The sequence below is a fragment of the Ascidiella aspersa genome, chromosome 5 (assembly GCF_963924565.1).
Source record: "Ascidiella aspersa chromosome 5, kaAscAspe10.2, whole genome shotgun sequence".
NCBI lineage: Eukaryota > Metazoa > Chordata > Ascidiacea > Phlebobranchia > Ascidiidae > Ascidiella > Ascidiella aspersa.
Genome location: NC_139451.1, coordinates 33,329,238 through 33,349,200, shown reverse-complemented (window position 1 = coordinate 33,349,200; position 19,963 = coordinate 33,329,238). Strand labels below are relative to the sequence as shown.

Sequence of the window (19,963 nt, the reverse complement as noted above, 5' to 3'; positions counted from 1 at the left end):
AATTTGATTCGGAATTAAAATGTCAAACATTCCTCTGTTTGAATTATATTTGAAAAATGGAAAATGGAAACAAATTGATTTACCATAATTTTATTTTAATTTAATATATTATGAATATTACGATTGAAAACCAAGACACCTATATAATGTAAAATATAGGTTTGATATTATTTTCTTATACGTTATAGTGTGATTTACCAAAATATAACACTTATACCATCAAAAAGTATATAGATATTTATTATGGTAAGCAGAAAATTATGTCACCTTAAAATGTACCAAAAATTATAAAATATATTTTTTTGTATTATTTTGTTTGTATCAACAACTTGTGTTATTTTATGGTTAATTTGTGGCCTTCTGCCATTCATATTATTTTGAAAAACCCTATTAAACTTGCTACTTTCGTAATAATTTGAAAAAACACAAAGTTTTTAAGGGGGGAATCACTCAAGCGTGTCACTGCATATTCTGTTTTTACGTCAGAATTTTAAGGTGGTGCATTTTTTTAGATTTAAATCGAAATTTATTCTGTAATTGTTAACGTGTCAAGTGATTTTGCTTTAATCCATAAAACTTCTTTCGTTGTTAACACATAAGGAAGTTTCAATCGGTTTTTTTCATTTTCGTAAAATTAACTTCATGTTCCAATTTGGCGAACTCCGTTAAAACTTTGGGTGTTATCATGAAACTGCAATTAACGTTTTGTGAGAAATCTTTTGTCAATAAAACAACAACTTAATTAATCGTTTTTACCTAATTATTTCATTTAGAAAGATTTAGAAGATTAACAAACTTTATATTTGATAATGTGAAGTATTGGAAAGGTGATCATTTGTGGATTATTTTGTGAAACTTAGGATATTCAACAATGGATGACAGTGATTCCGATGATTTCTTTGATGCAAGACAAGACATAACTTCACCGAGGTGTCTACTTTTATTTGTATATGTTTCTATAAAACTAATTTAAACTTTCGGTGCTGGTCTAGAACCGTACCTCATTTATATTAACCATGTGATGAAACGAGTTTTCAAAGTTGAAATTGCAAGGAAGGCATAAATATGTAAGAATAAATATAATATTAATACTAAACCCAACCGAACCTAAACGCTAACTCACCCCAACCCAGATATTGTTAGCAATATAAAACCCCCATACGAAAATGTTGTAGGATTCTACCAAAACATTTTGTATTGGATTTTTCAGTTTCCCATATATTTGTGACTCAAAGCGCGTGTTGTTAATCTTTATAAAATATATAATAATTTTCTTCTTTATAAAATATCTAACCATTTTTCTGATGAAATGTTGTTTCAGATGCCCATCATCACCGATTTTAGTTTCAGTTGACGACGCATTCGAAAATAATCTTCAGGTAAATTTTTGTGTTTGCAAACCATATATTTACATTTCAATGATTTTACATAATGAAGGGGTACCCTAATGCAATTCATCAATTAAAAGTCCATTAAGTCAATATTTTAACACTGAATTTATTTAACTTTTCTACTTAACTTTTTAGACAGGATATTTTTTTTACTTTGATCTGATGAAGCGCAAAAACTTGTCAAAAATTTAATACAATTTGTCTTTATATAGTGCCACTTGATTACCCTATTAAACTTCCGCCTTTTCAAAATTTAGTTTTTGTGAGAAATGTATTTATTAAAATGTTTTTTTTCGGTATGTGACTGTAAATATTATAATTGTAGGTCTTAATTATGTGGCCCGAAAAAAAAAATTTTTTTTTGGACACATGTTGTTTTTATCCGAATTATTATTTTTTTTTTTTTTTTTTTTTTTCAGTCAATTTTTATGGCTCACTTTTGACAAGGAAAAAAACATAGTTGGAACATGAAATTTTCACAACTGTTAAATGCCCTCCCAAAGTTGCTTCTAATATAAAAAAAAATTGGCTAGGTTCTAAGGGGTGGTTTTTAGGGGGGTAAAACTGTCATTTTTTGTTAATTTTGGTTTTCGGCACTTTTCAGAGATGAAAAAATGTAAAAAAAATCTGATATATTTATGGATGATGGATACATGACATATACAATGCTAAGTAACAAAATTTTAAACCTTACCCCTGAACTTTTCATCCGGGGGGTCAAAATGCACAACACTTTAGGAAATTTCAATGATATATTTACACTAGAAGGAAATGACATAAAACTCTGAAAATTTCACAAATGTTAGAGAATAATTCAAAGCTGATGTTAAAATAAACATTTTACCTCTTGAAAATAGGGGAGTATTTTAGGGGGGTAAAATTAAAATTCGGCCGTTTTTGTGTTTAGAGGTGTCTAAAAAACTAAAGAAAACATTGTTAAATAGTTTTCAATTATAAAGACAAATTATAGATTGCTCCTCAGGCCAATTTTGAACTTCAATTTAAAATAATTAACCTATGAAGGAAAATAACTAAACAAAAATATAGAAATTAAAGTGATTTCATTCATAGAACAAAAACTGGAAACAGAGTGGTGTACACTGCCTCCACAATTTTTCATTTCAATCTGCGGCGGTAAAATATGTTGTTTTGTAAAAGCAATAAGTTAATTTACTAAGAGAAGCCTCTTTTTAAAAGGCAAGTCGCACGTGCTTAGTTTCACTGAGACAAGCCACTTCGCACAATGAATGTTGCACGCGCTGGACAAAAAAAGCACAGTAGGCAGCCAGACGCTTCGCGGACAGAATAAAGCAAGCGATATGAACAAATTCTGCATTGAAGGTTTTCTGCCGCTAGGTTAGAGTATGTAGCTGTAAAGAACTAAATCGATTACGTCACACTATTGACTTTTGTCCCCAATGAGAGGCGTACAGGGGTGCAAGAAAAAATTGTCAAATATTTTTTAGTTATAAAGACAAGTTATAGGCTTGCTTCGCAGCCAAATTTATATTAAGACCACTGGCAATCAATCTTGTAAAAGTGCACCATGTCCAACCTATACCACGCAACTTCGGGCCACATCCGCTTTTGCCTGCTAAAGCACCGAAACTGGAAGCACAACATTGGGAGTATATGGACACTGACAAATAAGACCCGTTTAAAGAATGTAGAATAACTAAGGAATGACACCCTGGTAAAATATAGTAGAACTGCGCTGTACACCCCTGGTATAATATAGCAGAACCGCACCATACCCCCTGATATAATAGAGTAGAACCGCGCTATACCCCCTGGAAAAATATACAAAAACCGCACACCCTGTCTAGTTTCCTTGTGTTTTTATTCCAGTCTTCGAACCCGAACTCTCCAAGCAGGTTGGGAGGCGATCTTTCACTTGCACATTTACTTCAGGAAAACGCAAGCAATGTTTCAGTTGTAACTGTTGGTAAGTCTCAACAAGTTTGTATAAAACTTAATAAGTGGGCGTTAAAGCAACAGCATAGTTTACTTTATTGTGTTTATTTTTTGTTATCTATTTTATATAATTCATAAATAGAGTTAGCTCCACTAAAATAAATCACTCTTCTTGTGAAAGCAGAGTTCTACAATTATTTCCAGCTAGTTACTTATCGTTGTAAAGCCCAATGCCTGATAAATGTTTATCCTAGAATCGATAGTTTTACTTCTGACTTAAGCTCATTGTGTTTATGCAAGTTTTTAAATAGATAGTGCCAACTTTAGATTACTTATTTTTTAATCTTAATATGTTTAAAAATGTAGCATCAAACAAACCAACTTGTATTTTATAAAGTATATTTTTTAAGAAAATGACAAAAGTCCTGCTGACAATGAACCCTTCCAACACCACACAAGTGTCCAGGTAAACATTGTTATTTATGGTTTCCGGATTGTTAAGCAGTTAGCTATACATCTGTTAAACTAAAAGTCGCACTTAGGAAAAAGTAAACATAATTTCAAGAAAGCTGAACATAACAACCGAAGCTTGTAAAAGTATGCTTTTTACTCTTTGTTTATATAAATTAACCGTAACAAGTAGGAAGAAATGTAACTTTTTGGTAACAATTCTCCCCAAGTATGAAGTCACCATGGTCTACAGATGTTACATTTAAAAGCCTTGTGACTAGTGTTGTAAAGTAAAATATGTAACAATTAGATTCTCATAGATTCTGATTAGTTTGATATTGTCCTATTATCCTTTGATTTACAGTGAATTCCCAGTTAAGTTTGCAACTTTAACGTGATTAGTTTGTGAGAACCCAGTGTTTGACTACAGTGTTACATGGTGGTTACATTAAGGTCCAAATCTACTAAACTGAATACACTGATCTCTAGGGCTTAGGAAAGAAGAAAACAATAAAAAAAGAAAACAAAAATTGTGCTCGACAATAATTGACAATTAAATATATTCAGGAAAAACTGGGAACGGATGAGCTGGGTGAAGATTGTGGGGTCGATAAGCAGCGAGGCGATGACCAGAAGCTGGAAACGATATCGCAGACATCGAGCTCGAAGCCCGACCTCGTCGCTTGCATACAAGAGCGACCCATCGACCTGCCGGGGGTGCAACCGGTCATGGTTGAGAGCATTGGTGAGGTTATGATGTCATAATGTCCCATTGTTTCACACAGCCATATGTTTGTTGTTGCTATGCCAACAATAGGCAGACTGTGTATATTGTAGAAAGCCAACATAGATCTGCATAAACTTGCAAAATAAATTGTTTGTTTGCTATTTGAAATGCATTGAACTCTTTAATGTTATATTGTTTGCAAGGTAATTATAACATTGTCACCACAGATCAGTGGTTCTCAATTGCGGTATATTCTTTTGAATCCAGCTTGTCTTGTTTAGCAAAAAAATAGAACGTTTCAGAGTAAATGGGGAGGGAAACATTTTGCCTTCTTTGATGTGATTTGTTGTTATACATTAAAATTTATTTTTAATAACCTGCTTGATCTTTTTGCGGCTCTTTTTTAATATCGACTGTTCAAATTTTGCTCCGTTGCTTACAAAGGTTGAAAACCACTGACATAGATCAATATTTTGTGCTTGTCATGTGTATCCTCGTTTTTTTGCTGACGTTTTTGCAGAAATCTCTTTATGGAATAAAATTATAAAATTTCCATTTATTCTTCAGACGTGAGCCAACCCAAGAAGTCTACGTATCAGCCCCCGCCCAAAACCCACCTGTCCCTCCCCAGGCCCAACAGACCCCCACCCCCCAGGCCCAAGGAGCCCCCTAAACGGCCCCCACCCCCGAAGTCTGCACCCCCGGCCAAGCTAACATTTGGGTGAGTTCAAGTTATTCTTGTAAAGACATACTTTCTTTGAATACAGAACATGTAAAAAACTTTTGTAATACGTTAAAAATGTACAACCTACTTGTGGCCACTTTAAAGTTGATTGGTGCTTCAGGAAACTGTCCTATACTAAATTATATTTGTACATTTTTTTTTAATTAAAAATAAAATCAATAAAATTGAAATAATTTTTTTTGTCATATCTTTTTTATAATTTATTTTACTCGGCTGATTAATATGGCAAATGTAGGACTCTTGTGAATTACAAAGTCTTTTTCCCAACTTTTCTACATTTAATTGCAACTTCTTCATGTTGAGCCATGGCGACGATAATTTGCTGACTCCGAACACAACGGTCGACAACATCACCAAAGAATTCGCCGATGCGTTGAAAGACGATTTGCAGCGCACAAAGTCAACTTCATCGTCAAGCCAAAACGACACAACACAGCCCAAGCCAAGGTGAAGTGTGAATAAAAGCTACTTTTTTATTCAAAATAAAAGTTCATTTCCACCAATTTGTATTCATTTCGGTGAATCAATGCTGTATAAATGTATCAGTCATAACTCGTGTCAACTTAATAACTTAATTCATGTTAAGTTAAATTTGGAACCAATCTGTAATTAGAAATTGTTTTTACGTTAAATTTTTTTCCAAAATTTGTAAAAAATTATGGATGCATTAAAGAAAATGAAAATCTTTAAATTTTTAACTTGTTTTTGGGAATCTTAATATTGTTTTTTTTTTTTTTTTTTTTTTTTTGGTAATCCTAAAATATATATTATTTTGTAATATTTTCAGCCTCTGGTTATAAGTAAATAAAATTGTTTTTCAAATTATTTAGACTAGGAGTGCACAACCCTTTGCTATTGCTTTTTTATTACACTTTATTTTGTGAACTACCAGCAATAAATTAAAGTTTACATATTATACAGAACATAGGATTTTTAGGTTTAAAGTGTTAAATATCCCCCCTTTAATGAATTTATTTAAGCTTAGGTTAGAGATGCATTGCAAGCCGGTAGCCAAATAAAAATGTTCCTTGGTAAAAGCCGATAAAACTTTGTATAACTTAACAATTTGCAAAAAACTGCCGGCTTTAGACATCAAAACAACTTTAAAACATGTCATTTCCTTGCAGGAAGAACTTTATGTCTTCCCTGACCAAACGTTATTCATCAAAAGACAGCTTGACAAGTGAAAAACACAGCAAGAATATTGCAGCAGGTTGGGCCTTTGTAAATTATGTTGTGTTTTCATATTAACCTACCAATAGATAGTATGTAGAACTCAGCCAACATATTACTTTTGCTGCTGTATGCTGTTGGTAAATTGTAATTTATTTGCCCAGTTACTTCAACTTCACTTCAATTGTCCCCAGAAAAACCCCCTTCACCAACTTTTTCCCCAACGGTTCCGGCACCGAGTGAACCACAGCCCCCGGCACAACCGGGACCAAGCAACCTGGAAGAGGTGACAGAAATAAAATAATAAAATCGCTTTCTGGGGCCTAGCAAACTATTTTTTTGGTCAAAATTTTCTATTTTATTACTGTTTAGGGTTGCAAAACTTGTAAATAAAATAGGGACAGATTTGACTTAAAAGTTGTAAATCCCTAGTTTTTAATGGAAACTACACTCAGATTAGTTGTTAATATAAATAACCCCTAAAAAAGCTAACAGAGCGGCTGACATATGGGCTACCTTAGGCGAGATAATACTTTTTAATTAAAAGACCAAACAGATTTTGCCAAAGTTCTCCATTACTTCTAGATTTGTTGTGGAATTATCAAAAGGGCATTTTGTTGACAGAATTTTATTTTTGTTAAAGCCCCAGTAAATATTAGTTTGTAAAGCCCACAGTGCTTTTATATTGGATGGATTAGTGTCATCATCCAATTTTAATAAACTCTGAATTTGCAAGTCAAATCCATTCATTTATTTTCTGTTGAACAATCCCCAACTAATGTTATTGTTTCTGCTTAATAATTTGCACTAAAGTTTTTTACATTTTTTTAACGCTTTGTATTCAAGTCAGCGATATTTTGTTAGCAGCAATGGTCATTATTGCACATAACTAATGTTGCACTTGCTAGTTTTGCCTGTTGCTAACACACGTGGCTGGAACATTTCGGCAAATGCTTAAATAACTATTCGTTGCATTACAAGACACCATTAAAAAAAAGCCTAAAATAAACATAGATTAGAGATCAAAGTGGAGTCTTAATAAGAATATCAAAGCCCATACAGAAGTAGGTATCATTTTGAATGTTTCGAATAACTCTTTATTTGATGTTGAAAATGAATAAAGAGATATTCGAAACGTCCAAAATGCTACCTACTTCTGTATGGGCTTTGATATTCCTATTACGTCTTACTACAAACTCCAACCATTATGCTCCAAAGTGGAGTGAGTTAATGACATTCCGTTTTGTACATTCTGGAGCAAAATTCTGCAGAAAAATATTTACAAACTTTGTGAAAACAGTCCTAATATGTAAAAGTTTGAAAGTTGCAAGAAAGACTTTTTTGTGGCAATGTCAGTGTTTCCTTGAAATTATCTGCAACATTTAGCTCTAAAGTTACGTCATACTAAATCTACAATAATTAATAATGAAAGGCTTATGGTGTAAATTATTTGTAAAATTAAAACCATGCCACAACATTTCACATGCGCTTATAAAATTATATTTTAAAAGCCTTAAATATATCGATGACATTAACTATGAAAAGTTTCTCCTAATTTCTTCCAAAATATAGTTATATTTATTTTCAGCACATTATTTTGTTTTGTATTTATTGCACAAATAAATACGTACATTTTTATGTTGCTCTTTTGTGTTTTTATTTAAAGAAAAAATTTCAACCCATGTATAAAAAAAAGTAAATCTTGATTAAAAAACAGTTTAATTTTAAATTTGTTAATGAAAATAAACAGATAAACATCTCCGTCACACAACCCCCCGAAAAATACTTTTACCAACTTAAAAATTAATCACTGTGCGTACAATATTGTTTTTGTCCACCGTACTTTACATTTTTGTTCTAACATCCAACAGCTGAGATCCTAAGTTGCTGTTTGTTTTATTTTTGTTGGTGAGCAGACGCGGACGTGGTCTGAGCTTTCCAAGAGCTCGGTGTTGCGAATTGATTCGACGCCACCCCTCGTACGTTACTTGCTTGTAGTGGCTGCTTAGAAATCTTTAAACTTTAGCATGAAAACCTTACTGCTGGGATTTTTCCACTGGTTTTTCAGAACTCTTTCTATTGAACTTTAAATTTGAATTGTTTTTTTATGAAATTATTTTTTCTTGCACATAATTATCACTGAATAATTTGCTTAATTCTATTAGTTTTGTCCTAATTTAGTTTTCTTAAGCATTGAATGGTTTGTTGGTTTTTAGAGGTTTATTTGTTATTTTACCTTAAGCAAGCTTTTTTTGGTTTAATGGCCTTTATTAAAGAACCTACTTGTTGATGGAAATACTTATTATGGTATTAACTTTTGTGTTTCGAACTTAATAAAATGTGTTGTAGTGAATCACTTAGTGTAGTGTTTGAAAATTACTTTTTTAATTATACTTAATTATTTCATGAGCCGTTTTTCGTAGATTTTAATCAAATGTTGAAAAGTTGTGTTTCTTGGTGAAAAACACATCTTAACTTTGGTGTTTTTTGGTGATATTTTCTTATTAAGTGTATTTAATTCCAACCTGCTAATTAGTTGTAACAATGTTCGCTTAACATGTCCTGCTAATACTCACATTTTTTTCTTTTTCTTTTACCTTTCAATTTGGTTCTTTTATAAATCAACAGGATAATATTTTAACATCCTTTATTCATCTTATGTTTTACAATTTGCAGACAACCAACTAACAACTAACTTGCATGCTTCTTTTTTAGTCCTTTTTTTAGTTTTATAAACAACTTTAATTTATCATCAAGACAAAAAAATATTTGTTGTCGATGAAAAATTTTATAATATAGAATAATTTTAACTGTTAAATTGTTTTAGTAATCCCAGATTTTTAAATTAACAGTTTTCACATAAACACGAAAATTTTTTATGTTGTTTTAGGAAATCTTGTCGACAGTTATCGTTCGAAACTTGGACACTGGCCAAACTATGCCACTAAGTGTCGCTGCAGAGCAGGTTAAACTTATATTTTTTCGATGAAAGTTTTGTGTAAAGTTGAATAACCACTGAAGTCGTTATTATAAGTTAATAAACACAGGTGATGGTTCATAAACAACAAATACCTTCCAGATTCAAATGGAACGCAAATAAATAAACATTAACAATAATAAATAATACAGAAATATAAATCTGAACTTAAAACCAGGACTGCGGAGTTTGGTGAAAACCCGGGTCCAACTCTGGCCAAAAAATAAACTTGAGTCCGACTCCGGTCAAATGTGCGGTTTTGTCGGGTCATGAGCCCAGCTCAGACTCTATTTTTGTAAAATAAAATAAGGCGGATATTCAGCAACCCGCTCATAGGTGTGTTACATAACTCTAAATTATAAACTATTTAAACCTTTAAACTTCAAAACATGTTTAAGCTCCCCTTTTTTAAATGGTGACCTATAAACAACCTCCATACTCAGTACTAACGCATCATTCCATGTGAAGGTGTCCCAGTGTCTCAACCCACTCGCCCTGCAAATAATGAGCCGCACCAAGGAGTTCTCCTACCCCGGTGGGCCCCAGGAAGACCCCCCGACCCCCACCACCTCTGCACCCCCTGACCCCTCACAACAATTATTTCGCTCCGATGAAGAAACCCTCTCTGTTGCAAGTGATGACATCACAATAGGTAATTCTGACATTTTTATCTTTGTGCCCAAACTTTTGGCCAACACAGTGGTTTCAAACTATTTTTACTAACTAAACAAATAAGTAAGTTGATGAGGTAATTACACAAGCTAGACCAGTGGTTCTCAACCAGGGTGCCGCGGATCCCTAATGTAACGATTCTAATGCTCAAGTGTGCCGAGAGATATTTGAGAATCTTCAAAAATCTGATTTTTAAATCTGATTTTCTTACAACTTTTTTTGTAAAGATTAGAGTGGTATAATTCCGAATATCCTACAGAAAAATCTTGTAGGGGTGCCGCAATTTATTTGTTATTTCTAAAGGGGGCTGCTAGCCATAAAAGATTGAGAACCACTGCTCTAAATGACGCAATAAGTTGATGACGTAATTTTACTAGCTACACAAATCAGTAAGAAGATGACGTGTTAGGACTTCCTTAAAATATTGCGGGATCCCATAAACGTAAAATAAGTAAAAATCACAAACCACGATGCAATAATAAGTTAAACATTTATTCATACTAACTACTTAATGCGCGGAAAAGTGTCACGTGATTTGTTTTCAATTTAACGGAGTTATCATGATCAGTCAATCGATCTGATCCCACTTTCAAAAAGGGGAAATAATTTAGACCAGAGTTGGATCAATTAACATTAATTCTGTTCAATTACAATTACAATTATCTTCAAACTGTAATTAATTACATCAATTACAATTGTTCCAACTCTGATTTAGACAAGTTGTTTCAAACACGTTGTTAACGCGTCATTGACATGCGCAGGTGGCGATGCGGTCCCGGGTTCGAAACCCGCGGAGGGCAGCAGTGGAAGTGGAGGGGGCGGCAAGTTGCGGGTGAAGAGCAAGCGCTTCAAGCGCATACTTGGCAAGGGCGCGCGCAAGGTCAAAGCAGCAGCTGAGACGAAAGTTGAACGTGCAGTGCTGAGGGTGAAGCAAGCCAAGCATGACGGATCCAGGAGTGACTCGCTTAATGTGTCCAGTGATGAGGAGGCTTCAGACTCACTGGCGAGCTCCTCTGTGAAGACGAAGGCTTCCTCCTCTCACAAAGGTCCGCATCAGTTCAGCCACCTCAAGCTCGTCCAGGACATCGCAGTACACGTCGTAAGCTCAACCTATTTTGCATTTGAAGCAGATTTTTTTTTTGGAAACAGGTTTAACAATTAGAACGAAGTAGGTTTAAATCTAAGCAGCAATATATAAGGCAAAATTAAACTGGAAATACTGACCTATTATTAAGCATAAAACAAAAATAAAACCGTGGTGCAAACAACTCTGCTTTGCACAAAAAGCAAAATCTGCAAAATCTTACTTTGATCGGGAAGTGATAAGTTTCTATCAACAACCTAAGCTCCCTAAACCCGTGTGTTAAGTTGTAGAGACGTAAATAATAACACTGAATACTTGGCACTTAACAAAATACTCATCAACATATCATTAAGTTCAACGAACAAAGATTTCAAGGTTTTAAGTTTTTAAATCTTGTTTAACCCTCTGCCTTTGCTTTTCGTAATTCGTCATCTTTGAATTTGCGAACATTCCAGGCGTGCAAATAACAAAGTTGCTCATAATAACTTGATGCTATAGTTGACTGACAACTTTGCATCCACCAGGGGGCGGTGTGGAGCATGAAGTTTAGCCACTGCGGCCGTCTCCTAGCAACCGCCGGTCAAAACAACATCATTTGGGTTTGGGTGTTAAAGGAGTGGTATCCTTTCTTCAACGACATGAGACGGAAGTACGACAGCAAAGGTACGGCGCCACCTCGTGGACGATTATATGTATAGAATGGACCGCTAGGTGTCGTAATGTTGCTGACTCACTGATCATCTAAATCAGTGCTTCTCAACCCTTTTTTTTTCGTGGCCAATTTTCGTTGCACAAAAATTCTGTGGCCCAATACATTTTTATGAAAGAACAAACTATACAAAAGTTTAGAACAAAAAATAGCGGAGCATATGTCAAAACAGATTAATTATTCAACCGTGCATTGGTGAGCTACTTGCTTCTGAATTTACGTTCATTTACATTGCTTCTAAATTCCTCCCCAAACCAATATTTCTGTAAAATTAAGTATAGTGAAATGAAAGTAAATTTTTCGATATATCTAGCTTTTTTAAATTGGTCTGGGCCCACCTAAAAAGTTTCCATAGCCCACCAGTGAGCCATGGCCCAGCTGATCTAAACATTCTTCAATGAACAGAAACAAAAATCTTTAATGAACAATTTTTTTCTTTCGCGCTCGTTTTGTTGTGTCCTTGCATAAATAATAAAAAATGCGTTAAGAAAATTCTTTAATGAAACCGCGTTTTTTGCCAAATATTGTTTCATCAATCTAAGAACTGCTTTTAAACTACGAACAAGTTTTTTATGAAATTAAATTGTCTGTCTCCAGTTTTTGGAACAAAATTGATCTTACAGTTTGTTGGCTTTTAGTTATTTCTCTTCTGTGAGCTTGCAACTGTTTCGTTTAGTAAATTATTTTTGCCGTAGCTCGTTTTAAACCTAAATTTATCAATTAAGCAAAATTAAATTAATATTGGGACCACAAGCAGTTTTACGTTTACGTTACAATATTTTGTGGTAAAAAAGTATTTTTTAAGTGATTGTAAAATGTACTTTAGTTGGGAAAATCTCCTTAGAACGGGTTTAAATAATTAATTCATTCATTTCTAATAAAACAAAAATTGACAAAATTGAACATTCGTATTTTAATTATTTTCTAAAAATTAAAAAAGTTGTTTAATTAATTTTAATATTTATTGATTTATATTTTTTCTCAAATGTTTTTTTTAATAATTAATTTTATTTTTGATTTTTATATCAATTTTTTTATTTGATCAATTATTTTTTTCTTATTTTTTCTTTTCTTTTATGGTTATTAATTTTTCTTTGATTGATTAGTATTATTACTATTTTTTCCTTTGATTCTCCAGAGCGTGGCGCGGTGTTCGCGACGCCCCCTCGTGGCAGCATGGAGCCACCTTCTTCTTTTGATGATGAGGACTCGCATCCGGATGTTGATCAGCAGATGGAGGAAGACCCTGATGCTCCGTTCAAGTCGCTCCCATTCTCATCTTACTACGGACACACAGCAGATGTGCTGGACCTCGCTTGGTCGAAGGTATTCAACCATTAAACTAAATATTTCCACCTTGAATATGAATAACAAAGCAAATAGATCGAGTGAACCGACATATTTATTCATGCTGTTACCGATTATTTCGCTTTATACACATTCCCAGGCGTCATTTCATTCAAACCAGTTTTGCGCGCTTCTAGTTCGGAGGTCTTCTGCTCAAGATTTAATCGATTTTCGGCAAGTTGTTCTTGCAACTCTGAAAGCTTCCGTTCGAATTCCGCCTCTGATTAAGTGTTACAGATTATTTGCTTTATACACGATTTAGATGTTATTTTGTGGTACATATTACTGTGTATTTACGGAATTATATCGTTGATCTTAATATGTTGTATTACAGATAGTCCTGCCTTATACGATTTAAGTACTTTTTGTGTCCCCACAATAACCAATCCAACTCCACAGAATTACTTCACCCTGTCGTCTTCAATGGACAAGACAGTTCGTTTGTGGCATGTCTCGCAGAAGGAGTGTCTCTGCTGCTTCCAACATATCGACTTCGTCACCGCCATCTCGTTCCACCCCAAGGTTCCCCCTTGTTACGTAACAAAAGAGTGTGAGCGCGCATCGTCGCTATAGCAACACAGTGGTTTTGAAATTTTACGACACAGTATAAATAAGTCATGTCTCCAAACTGGGTATATTTTTTAATGCCAAGTGCTTCGTCTGTTGTAATTGTTGCTATTAATATACCAATGCCACAACTAATGCGAAAACAACAAGCCCATACAGAAGTAGAGGCATTTTGTGAACGTTCGAAAAAATCTTTATTCATTTTCAAGATGTTGAAAGATTTATTCGAACGTTCAAAATGCAACCTGTTGCCGCATTGTCGCGGTGCTTCCCTCAGTAGCTTGTGAAGAACGTTTTGGGCAACGAAAAAAGTTTGCCGACCACTGGATTTTGGTTTAAAGTGTTATATATGGTCTAATCTTATACTATTGCTAATATATTACCCAGTTGTGTTATTACTTTTTCTTCAAAGGAAGCGAAAGGTTTGTAAATATTTAAGGTGTTTCTTGCGATGTCCGATGATTAATAACCCGCGATGATTTTTGTCCAAAATATCAGGTACCGGAAGAAAACACCCCCTATTTAGAACTGAAAAACCAAGTCCCCTACTTATGAGTTTTAAATTTGCATAAAGCTTAGCATTTGACGTTGTAATTGAACACGAATATGCTTGTGGCAGGACGACCGGTACTTCTTGAGTGGTTCGTTGGACGGGAAGTTGCGTTTGTGGAACATTCCTGACAAGAAGGTCGCTCTGTGGAACGAAGTGAGCCCTGATTCATCGTCCAATGTAAGCAATACTCCACTTACAAAGTGTTGACGGGTTAATGTTGTTAGGCTTGAAAGAAAATTAAAATTTAAAAATATCCTTCGAGTCGAAGGATTATTTGAACTAATCATTATTCTTCGTTACTTTGTTTCTTAATAATTTTTCATTTTCAAACAAAATCATTCAATCCTTGTATAGTAGTGATTTGTCCGATACTGGAGTGCTCTATATTTGGTAGAAAATAAAAGTTCACTATTAAATTAACTTCTTTGAAATTATAATTCCTTACAGGTTTGATATCAATTGCCGATTGACAACATAAAATTGTTTTTTAACCTGACTGTGCGTCATCTCACGCCATTTTGGCAGAATTAGAAAACTTTGATCAAACGCCAAGTGGAAGTATCGGTTCTCGTCCGATACCACGATAATATCGCTGCCGATCTGAAACCAAACTGTAGCTGTTTAAGCCTCGTGTTACGATATAACGCATTGTTTCTACAAATTATGCTGTGAATGTCTGTTTTAATACAATATTGTTTTCTAGCCCGGAGTTTCTTAACCCTGGCCCCCAACACTATAAGGGATTGTATCAATTTGTATCATGGCAAACAACACATAAATTCCTCACAATAAATAAAATATACACGATTAAAATGTGCTGAATTTTGTAAGGGAGTCTAATTCGTGTTTTTAGGGGGCTTAAAAAACTATGGAAAAATGTTTTATAATTCGATTCAAAGTCACAAATATTTACTTTAAATTTTTTACGTCCAGGCTGGTTCGGGCGGCAGTGGGGCGCTCATAACGACCGTGAACTTCTGCGAGGGCGGAAAGTTCGCAGTTTGTGGAACTTACGACGGGAGGTGCCTCTTCTACGACACAGAGGTAATTAAGCAAGGGGCGGTTGCAGGGGACAAATCTCCCCCTTGAACTGTTTTTTTTTTGCCGATTTTAACTACGATAATAAAAAATACAGTACGTCTTTTTTGTACTGTGCATTTTTGATAAAATGCTGTTGGAATTTTTCAACTTGGTGGTTTATTATTCTGTCGGTAGCTACATTTTGTCGATGCAGTTGATCTTTTTGAAACATTACTGCTAGATTTCGGTTTAGTTTCGCCTACAACATCTTTTATTCTGTGCTTCATTCCTTGCTGATTTCCTGATGGGCATTTTTGAACAATTTTATTTCTAAGTGAGCGCTTGGGATTTTAATTTAATCCAAAATGTGAAGACGCAGCAGAAATTGCATAAAAATTCGCCAACCGTCACATTTGTAGATGAACTGTTTCCAATTAAACTAATATCAGATTTTTTTATAATGTCAGTATTTAGCTTTTATTGTCATTGCTAATAAGCAAATTAAAAACCCTAGGCACAATTTTCAATCGATTTATTCAATAATCACCCGAATAAAAGTTAAAAGCCACGTGTCAAACCAAATGGCGCGTCATATTGTGACGTAACAGAGGTTGTTTGTTGCAGCACCTGAAGTACCACACGCAGATCCACGTTCGGTCATCTCGCGGTAGAAACCAGAAGGGAAGGAAGATTACCGGGATCGAACCCCTGCCTAACGAACACAAGATACTGGTGAGCTGTGATTGGTCGAGCAGAGGGGTGGGGTCGCACAAGGGGGCGTGGTCGTGTTAACATCTCCTCTTTTAAGAGATGTGTTATCACGGGTTTGTGGGAACAACAATCTATCTTGTGTGGGGAATGAGCAGCTATGAGTATGAACCGTTCTATAAATATCGTCGACAATTACCTTTTTATTGAGAGTTTTTAATTCAAAATACACCACGTCGCTTAACATTTGTGCAACATTACAGCATTTGTGCAGCTATGTTGGCTAATCCGCTGGTATAAGAATATCCCATCACTTATATTTTGAACCGGGCAAATTCATTTCATCCGGGAAATCACTTCTTGCGGCCTCTTATATTGAATGACGTCATTACTGTGATCCAACAAGCAAAATTATTCAAACTGACTATTTCAACGTTATGTTTTCCGGATTGCTAAGCAAACATATTAGCTTAGAGCTGCAAAAATTGTTCTGATTATATTATTTTTTTAAACTCAAAGTCGGAATCGTCGCTGGAATTCCTAAATTAAACGATAATGTCCTTAAAAATAATGTCATCCTAAAAGTTTTTCTGTCATTATACCTAAAATAAGATAAAATTAGATTAGCAATATTAAAATGTTATACAATCGGCCACCCCAGCCCCACTGGTACTTCCCCTACTAACCCCTTATTACCCAGGTTACGTCCAACGACTCCCGTGTGCGGTTGTACGATCTCCGCGACCTCTCATTAACTTGCAAGTACAAGGGGCTTACCAACCTCAGCAGCCAGATAAAAGCGAGCTTCAGGTGAGCGTTGTGGTCCAGTAGCTTATTGTACCGGTACTAGTACAAAAAATAAATTTTTTACATACTTAGATAAAATACTTTTTTTTTGCCGGAAGAACAATTGTGCGATTGAAACAATGTCTGGCAGCAACAGGATATTCATAAAATAGTTGTCGTCTTAAATATTCCTCGCATTATGATTTAGTTGTTAGCAGGTTGTAGGTGCGGGGTAAAAATTAAACCTACTCCACTCTGCAGCTTTTCTTTCACACATTAACGTAACTAAATAGGGTGGAAAACACAATACAACAGGGGTGAGAAACTTTCCTAGTCGCGAAACAAATCCAAGTCAATAAAGGTCTCAGGTGGTCGTTTTATCTTGCAATTATTTCGTTAAAATGTGTAGATTTTAGCTTGAAAATATTTCCTAAAATGCCAACACACTAGAATAGATGAATGAACGTTGGACACTATGTTTGCGCAAATCCGAATATTTTTGCATTAATTACCTATAGTCGAAATAGCAAAATAATAATATATGAGGATGGTCGTGTGCCCGGTTTGTAAAAGAAGTGACGATCCAGATAATTAACATTGTCCGTAGTTTTCCAATCCCTGTATACAACAATCCACTTAAGTCCGGCTCCAGAGCTGCAGCCCTGCTTACAACATATTAAAAGTTTCAGAATGCGCTAATTTTAAACTAATTTTAGTCAAAACGTTTAATTATTTGTAACACCGTTGTATTTTTTTTAGGTGAAATCAGTAAGATGGCGTTTTCAGCCTAGAATTCGTTTTGTGTAGAACACTTACTCAAAACCAAATTTTTAATAAAAGTTTACTGTTTTTGTATAAACCCATGACTTTTTTTTGAAATACTTTCTTAAACACGTGACCACTCTTTACCGCCACCTTGTGTGCGCAGCCAGGACAACAACTTTATCATTTGTGGGTCGGAAGATAAGTCCATCTACATCTGGCGCACACATCTACCACCAGATGTCACCAAACTATCGTCGTTCCGGCGCGACAGAAATGACGCCTGGGAATGCATCAGAGGTGAGATTATCGTCGGTCGGTCGATAGTATCGTATCGTGTACATATCGTTCCTTTCATCCATACTTATCGATATACAAAGGTTGAAATGTGAAGTGCTTGTTAGTGCTTACTGACCGCATCAGTCGATCAATGATAGACAAAGCTCGATGAACTAGAATTCGTCTCAGGTAAATTTGGGGCGAAATTACACTTTACTATAAAATGTTGAAAAGCATAAATCTACAGGCAAGACATGATTGCTTTTCATACTAAATCACTGTCGTGTCTTTTCAACATTCAGTTTCACCAAAGTCTAATTTCGCATCCAAATTGACTTGGGACGAATTCTGGTTTATTCGCCATTTCCATTTTCTGCTTAATTTTGTTCCTTTTGTTCCACGGCTTATGTGCCACTAAAACTCAAGCAGCACAAGCGGAACAAATCACTCTATAACCAGTGTTACCATCGCACTAACCTTCATATTAAGGACAAACAAAACCAATCTCACACATAATTAAGTGGAATATCACAAAACAATAAAATCTTACTCTTATTTCAACTGACAAATGTATTTTAAAGTAAAAACGGAAGTAAAAAATATATGGCGTTTTAAATTGGACAAAGTTGGCACAAAAATTTGGAAATAAAGAATGATATATGATCACGTGCTTGTTTTAACCAATCACGTCCCTCGCAGCCCACAACGCCGTGGTCACGTGCGCAATTTTCGCGCCAAAACCACAGAAGCGGAACGAGCCCGGATCCAACTTCGGGAAACTTCGCAAATCTTCGCTCCTCGCTTCGGATAATTACGTCATCATATCAGCTGACTTCAACGGGGTTATTAAGATCTTCGCGCCCACGTGACCTCGACCATTGTTCGGTCACAACACACATTGAGCTCTCGGGAGATCCCCTCACCCAAGAACATTGTGGATTCCGGGGTTTTCCCCAAATAGAGTTGTTCTTTTAAGAAATAGTTTATATTTTTTTAAGTTTAATGTTTGAATAGAATCGATTAAAATAAATGAGGGTAATTAAAGTTGGGGAAGAAGTTCAAGGCCGAGGACAACTTATAACTGGGGTTAGGGGATTACCCCAAACGCTGAGGGGTAAACCTGGCTGAGCTATTTACGGGGAACTCCCGGAACTGATTTCTGCACTTCCGCTAGTTTTTTGTTTTGTTTTTCGTTGAAATAATTTGCCGCGAATCGATGATAAATCTCCACGTGTTACGTCATCAATAATCGTGGATTGATTATTTGGTTTGATAATTATGACGTCACTTCTATGACGTAATGATTAATGACGACCAACTTGTGACGCATAAGCGGATTTTTTTGCTTAGAAACGTCTTCGTTTAAAGTTTGAAATCTGCTGCGTTTTTCGTGTTTTTGTTGAATTTTTTGAATGGCTTCGTTGCAAATATATCGTGATTATATTTAATGTGTTGGTTGCGCACAGAAAGAAGGGTTTCGAATTTAGAGCGAATTTATTTTAAACTTACAGGTACAAACCTGGAGTAGATCCCGTTTTAGGTAAAGTTACTTTAAAGAAAATGTTACATTGCTACGTCATAAGTTCACAGTACATTTTTTTCCATTGGGGTCAAAATATCGTAATGCGCGAATAAATCCTAAATCGTAGAAATGTTTGGAACAATATGTCTAGAATTGTGAACAGTTCTATAAATTGCACATTGTAATACGTGTTATGTGTAGAAAAAAACATTCAAGTTCTTTAAATAACTTAAGATAAAAGAGCTAGTCGAAAGATAAAATAAAAAAAATGATAAAAACATTGGTTTTATAAACCTTGTGCTTCCAACTCTTGCTAGATTAAACTGTTGCCAACCAATGTTCTATGGCAGGTGTCCGGGGGGCCTTTCTCTTAAAATAAACAAAACACATAGCCCAGATTTATAAATAGAAACACAATAAGTTACTGTGTGTTTTTTAGCAAAGTTATTTTAATTAAAACAATTCGAAGCACTTGGGACGCGTCAAAAACTATTTGCGGACCCCTGATCCATGGTAGGTGGTATATTTTTTGCGTGCATCAAAAGCTATAACTTATTAAACTTTGCAACTCGTCACT

General features: G+C 34.9%; 1 protein-coding gene across 1 annotated transcript; it reads left to right on the top strand.

Moving 5' to 3' along the window:
* The first annotated feature begins 778 nt into the window (after positions 1 to 778).
* LOC146146458 (WD repeat-containing protein 44-like) lies at positions 779 to 18,890 on the top strand. Its single transcript, XM_083389496.1, has 22 exons — positions 779 to 930; positions 1,322 to 1,379; positions 3,240 to 3,336; positions 3,716 to 3,771; positions 4,323 to 4,500; positions 5,050 to 5,203; positions 5,531 to 5,674; positions 6,355 to 6,440; positions 6,595 to 6,686; positions 8,317 to 8,379; positions 9,291 to 9,365; positions 9,846 to 10,029; positions 10,811 to 11,148; positions 11,658 to 11,796; positions 12,981 to 13,168; positions 13,589 to 13,711; positions 14,376 to 14,486; positions 15,243 to 15,353; positions 15,954 to 16,061; positions 16,738 to 16,847; positions 17,752 to 17,885; positions 18,564 to 18,890. The coding sequence occupies exons 1-22, from the start codon at positions 872 to 874 to the stop codon at positions 18,731 to 18,733; spliced, it is 2,778 nt and encodes a 925-aa protein (XP_083245622.1). The 5' UTR covers positions 779 to 871; the 3' UTR covers positions 18,734 to 18,890.
* The last annotated feature ends 1,073 nt before the right edge of the window (positions 18,891 to 19,963 follow it).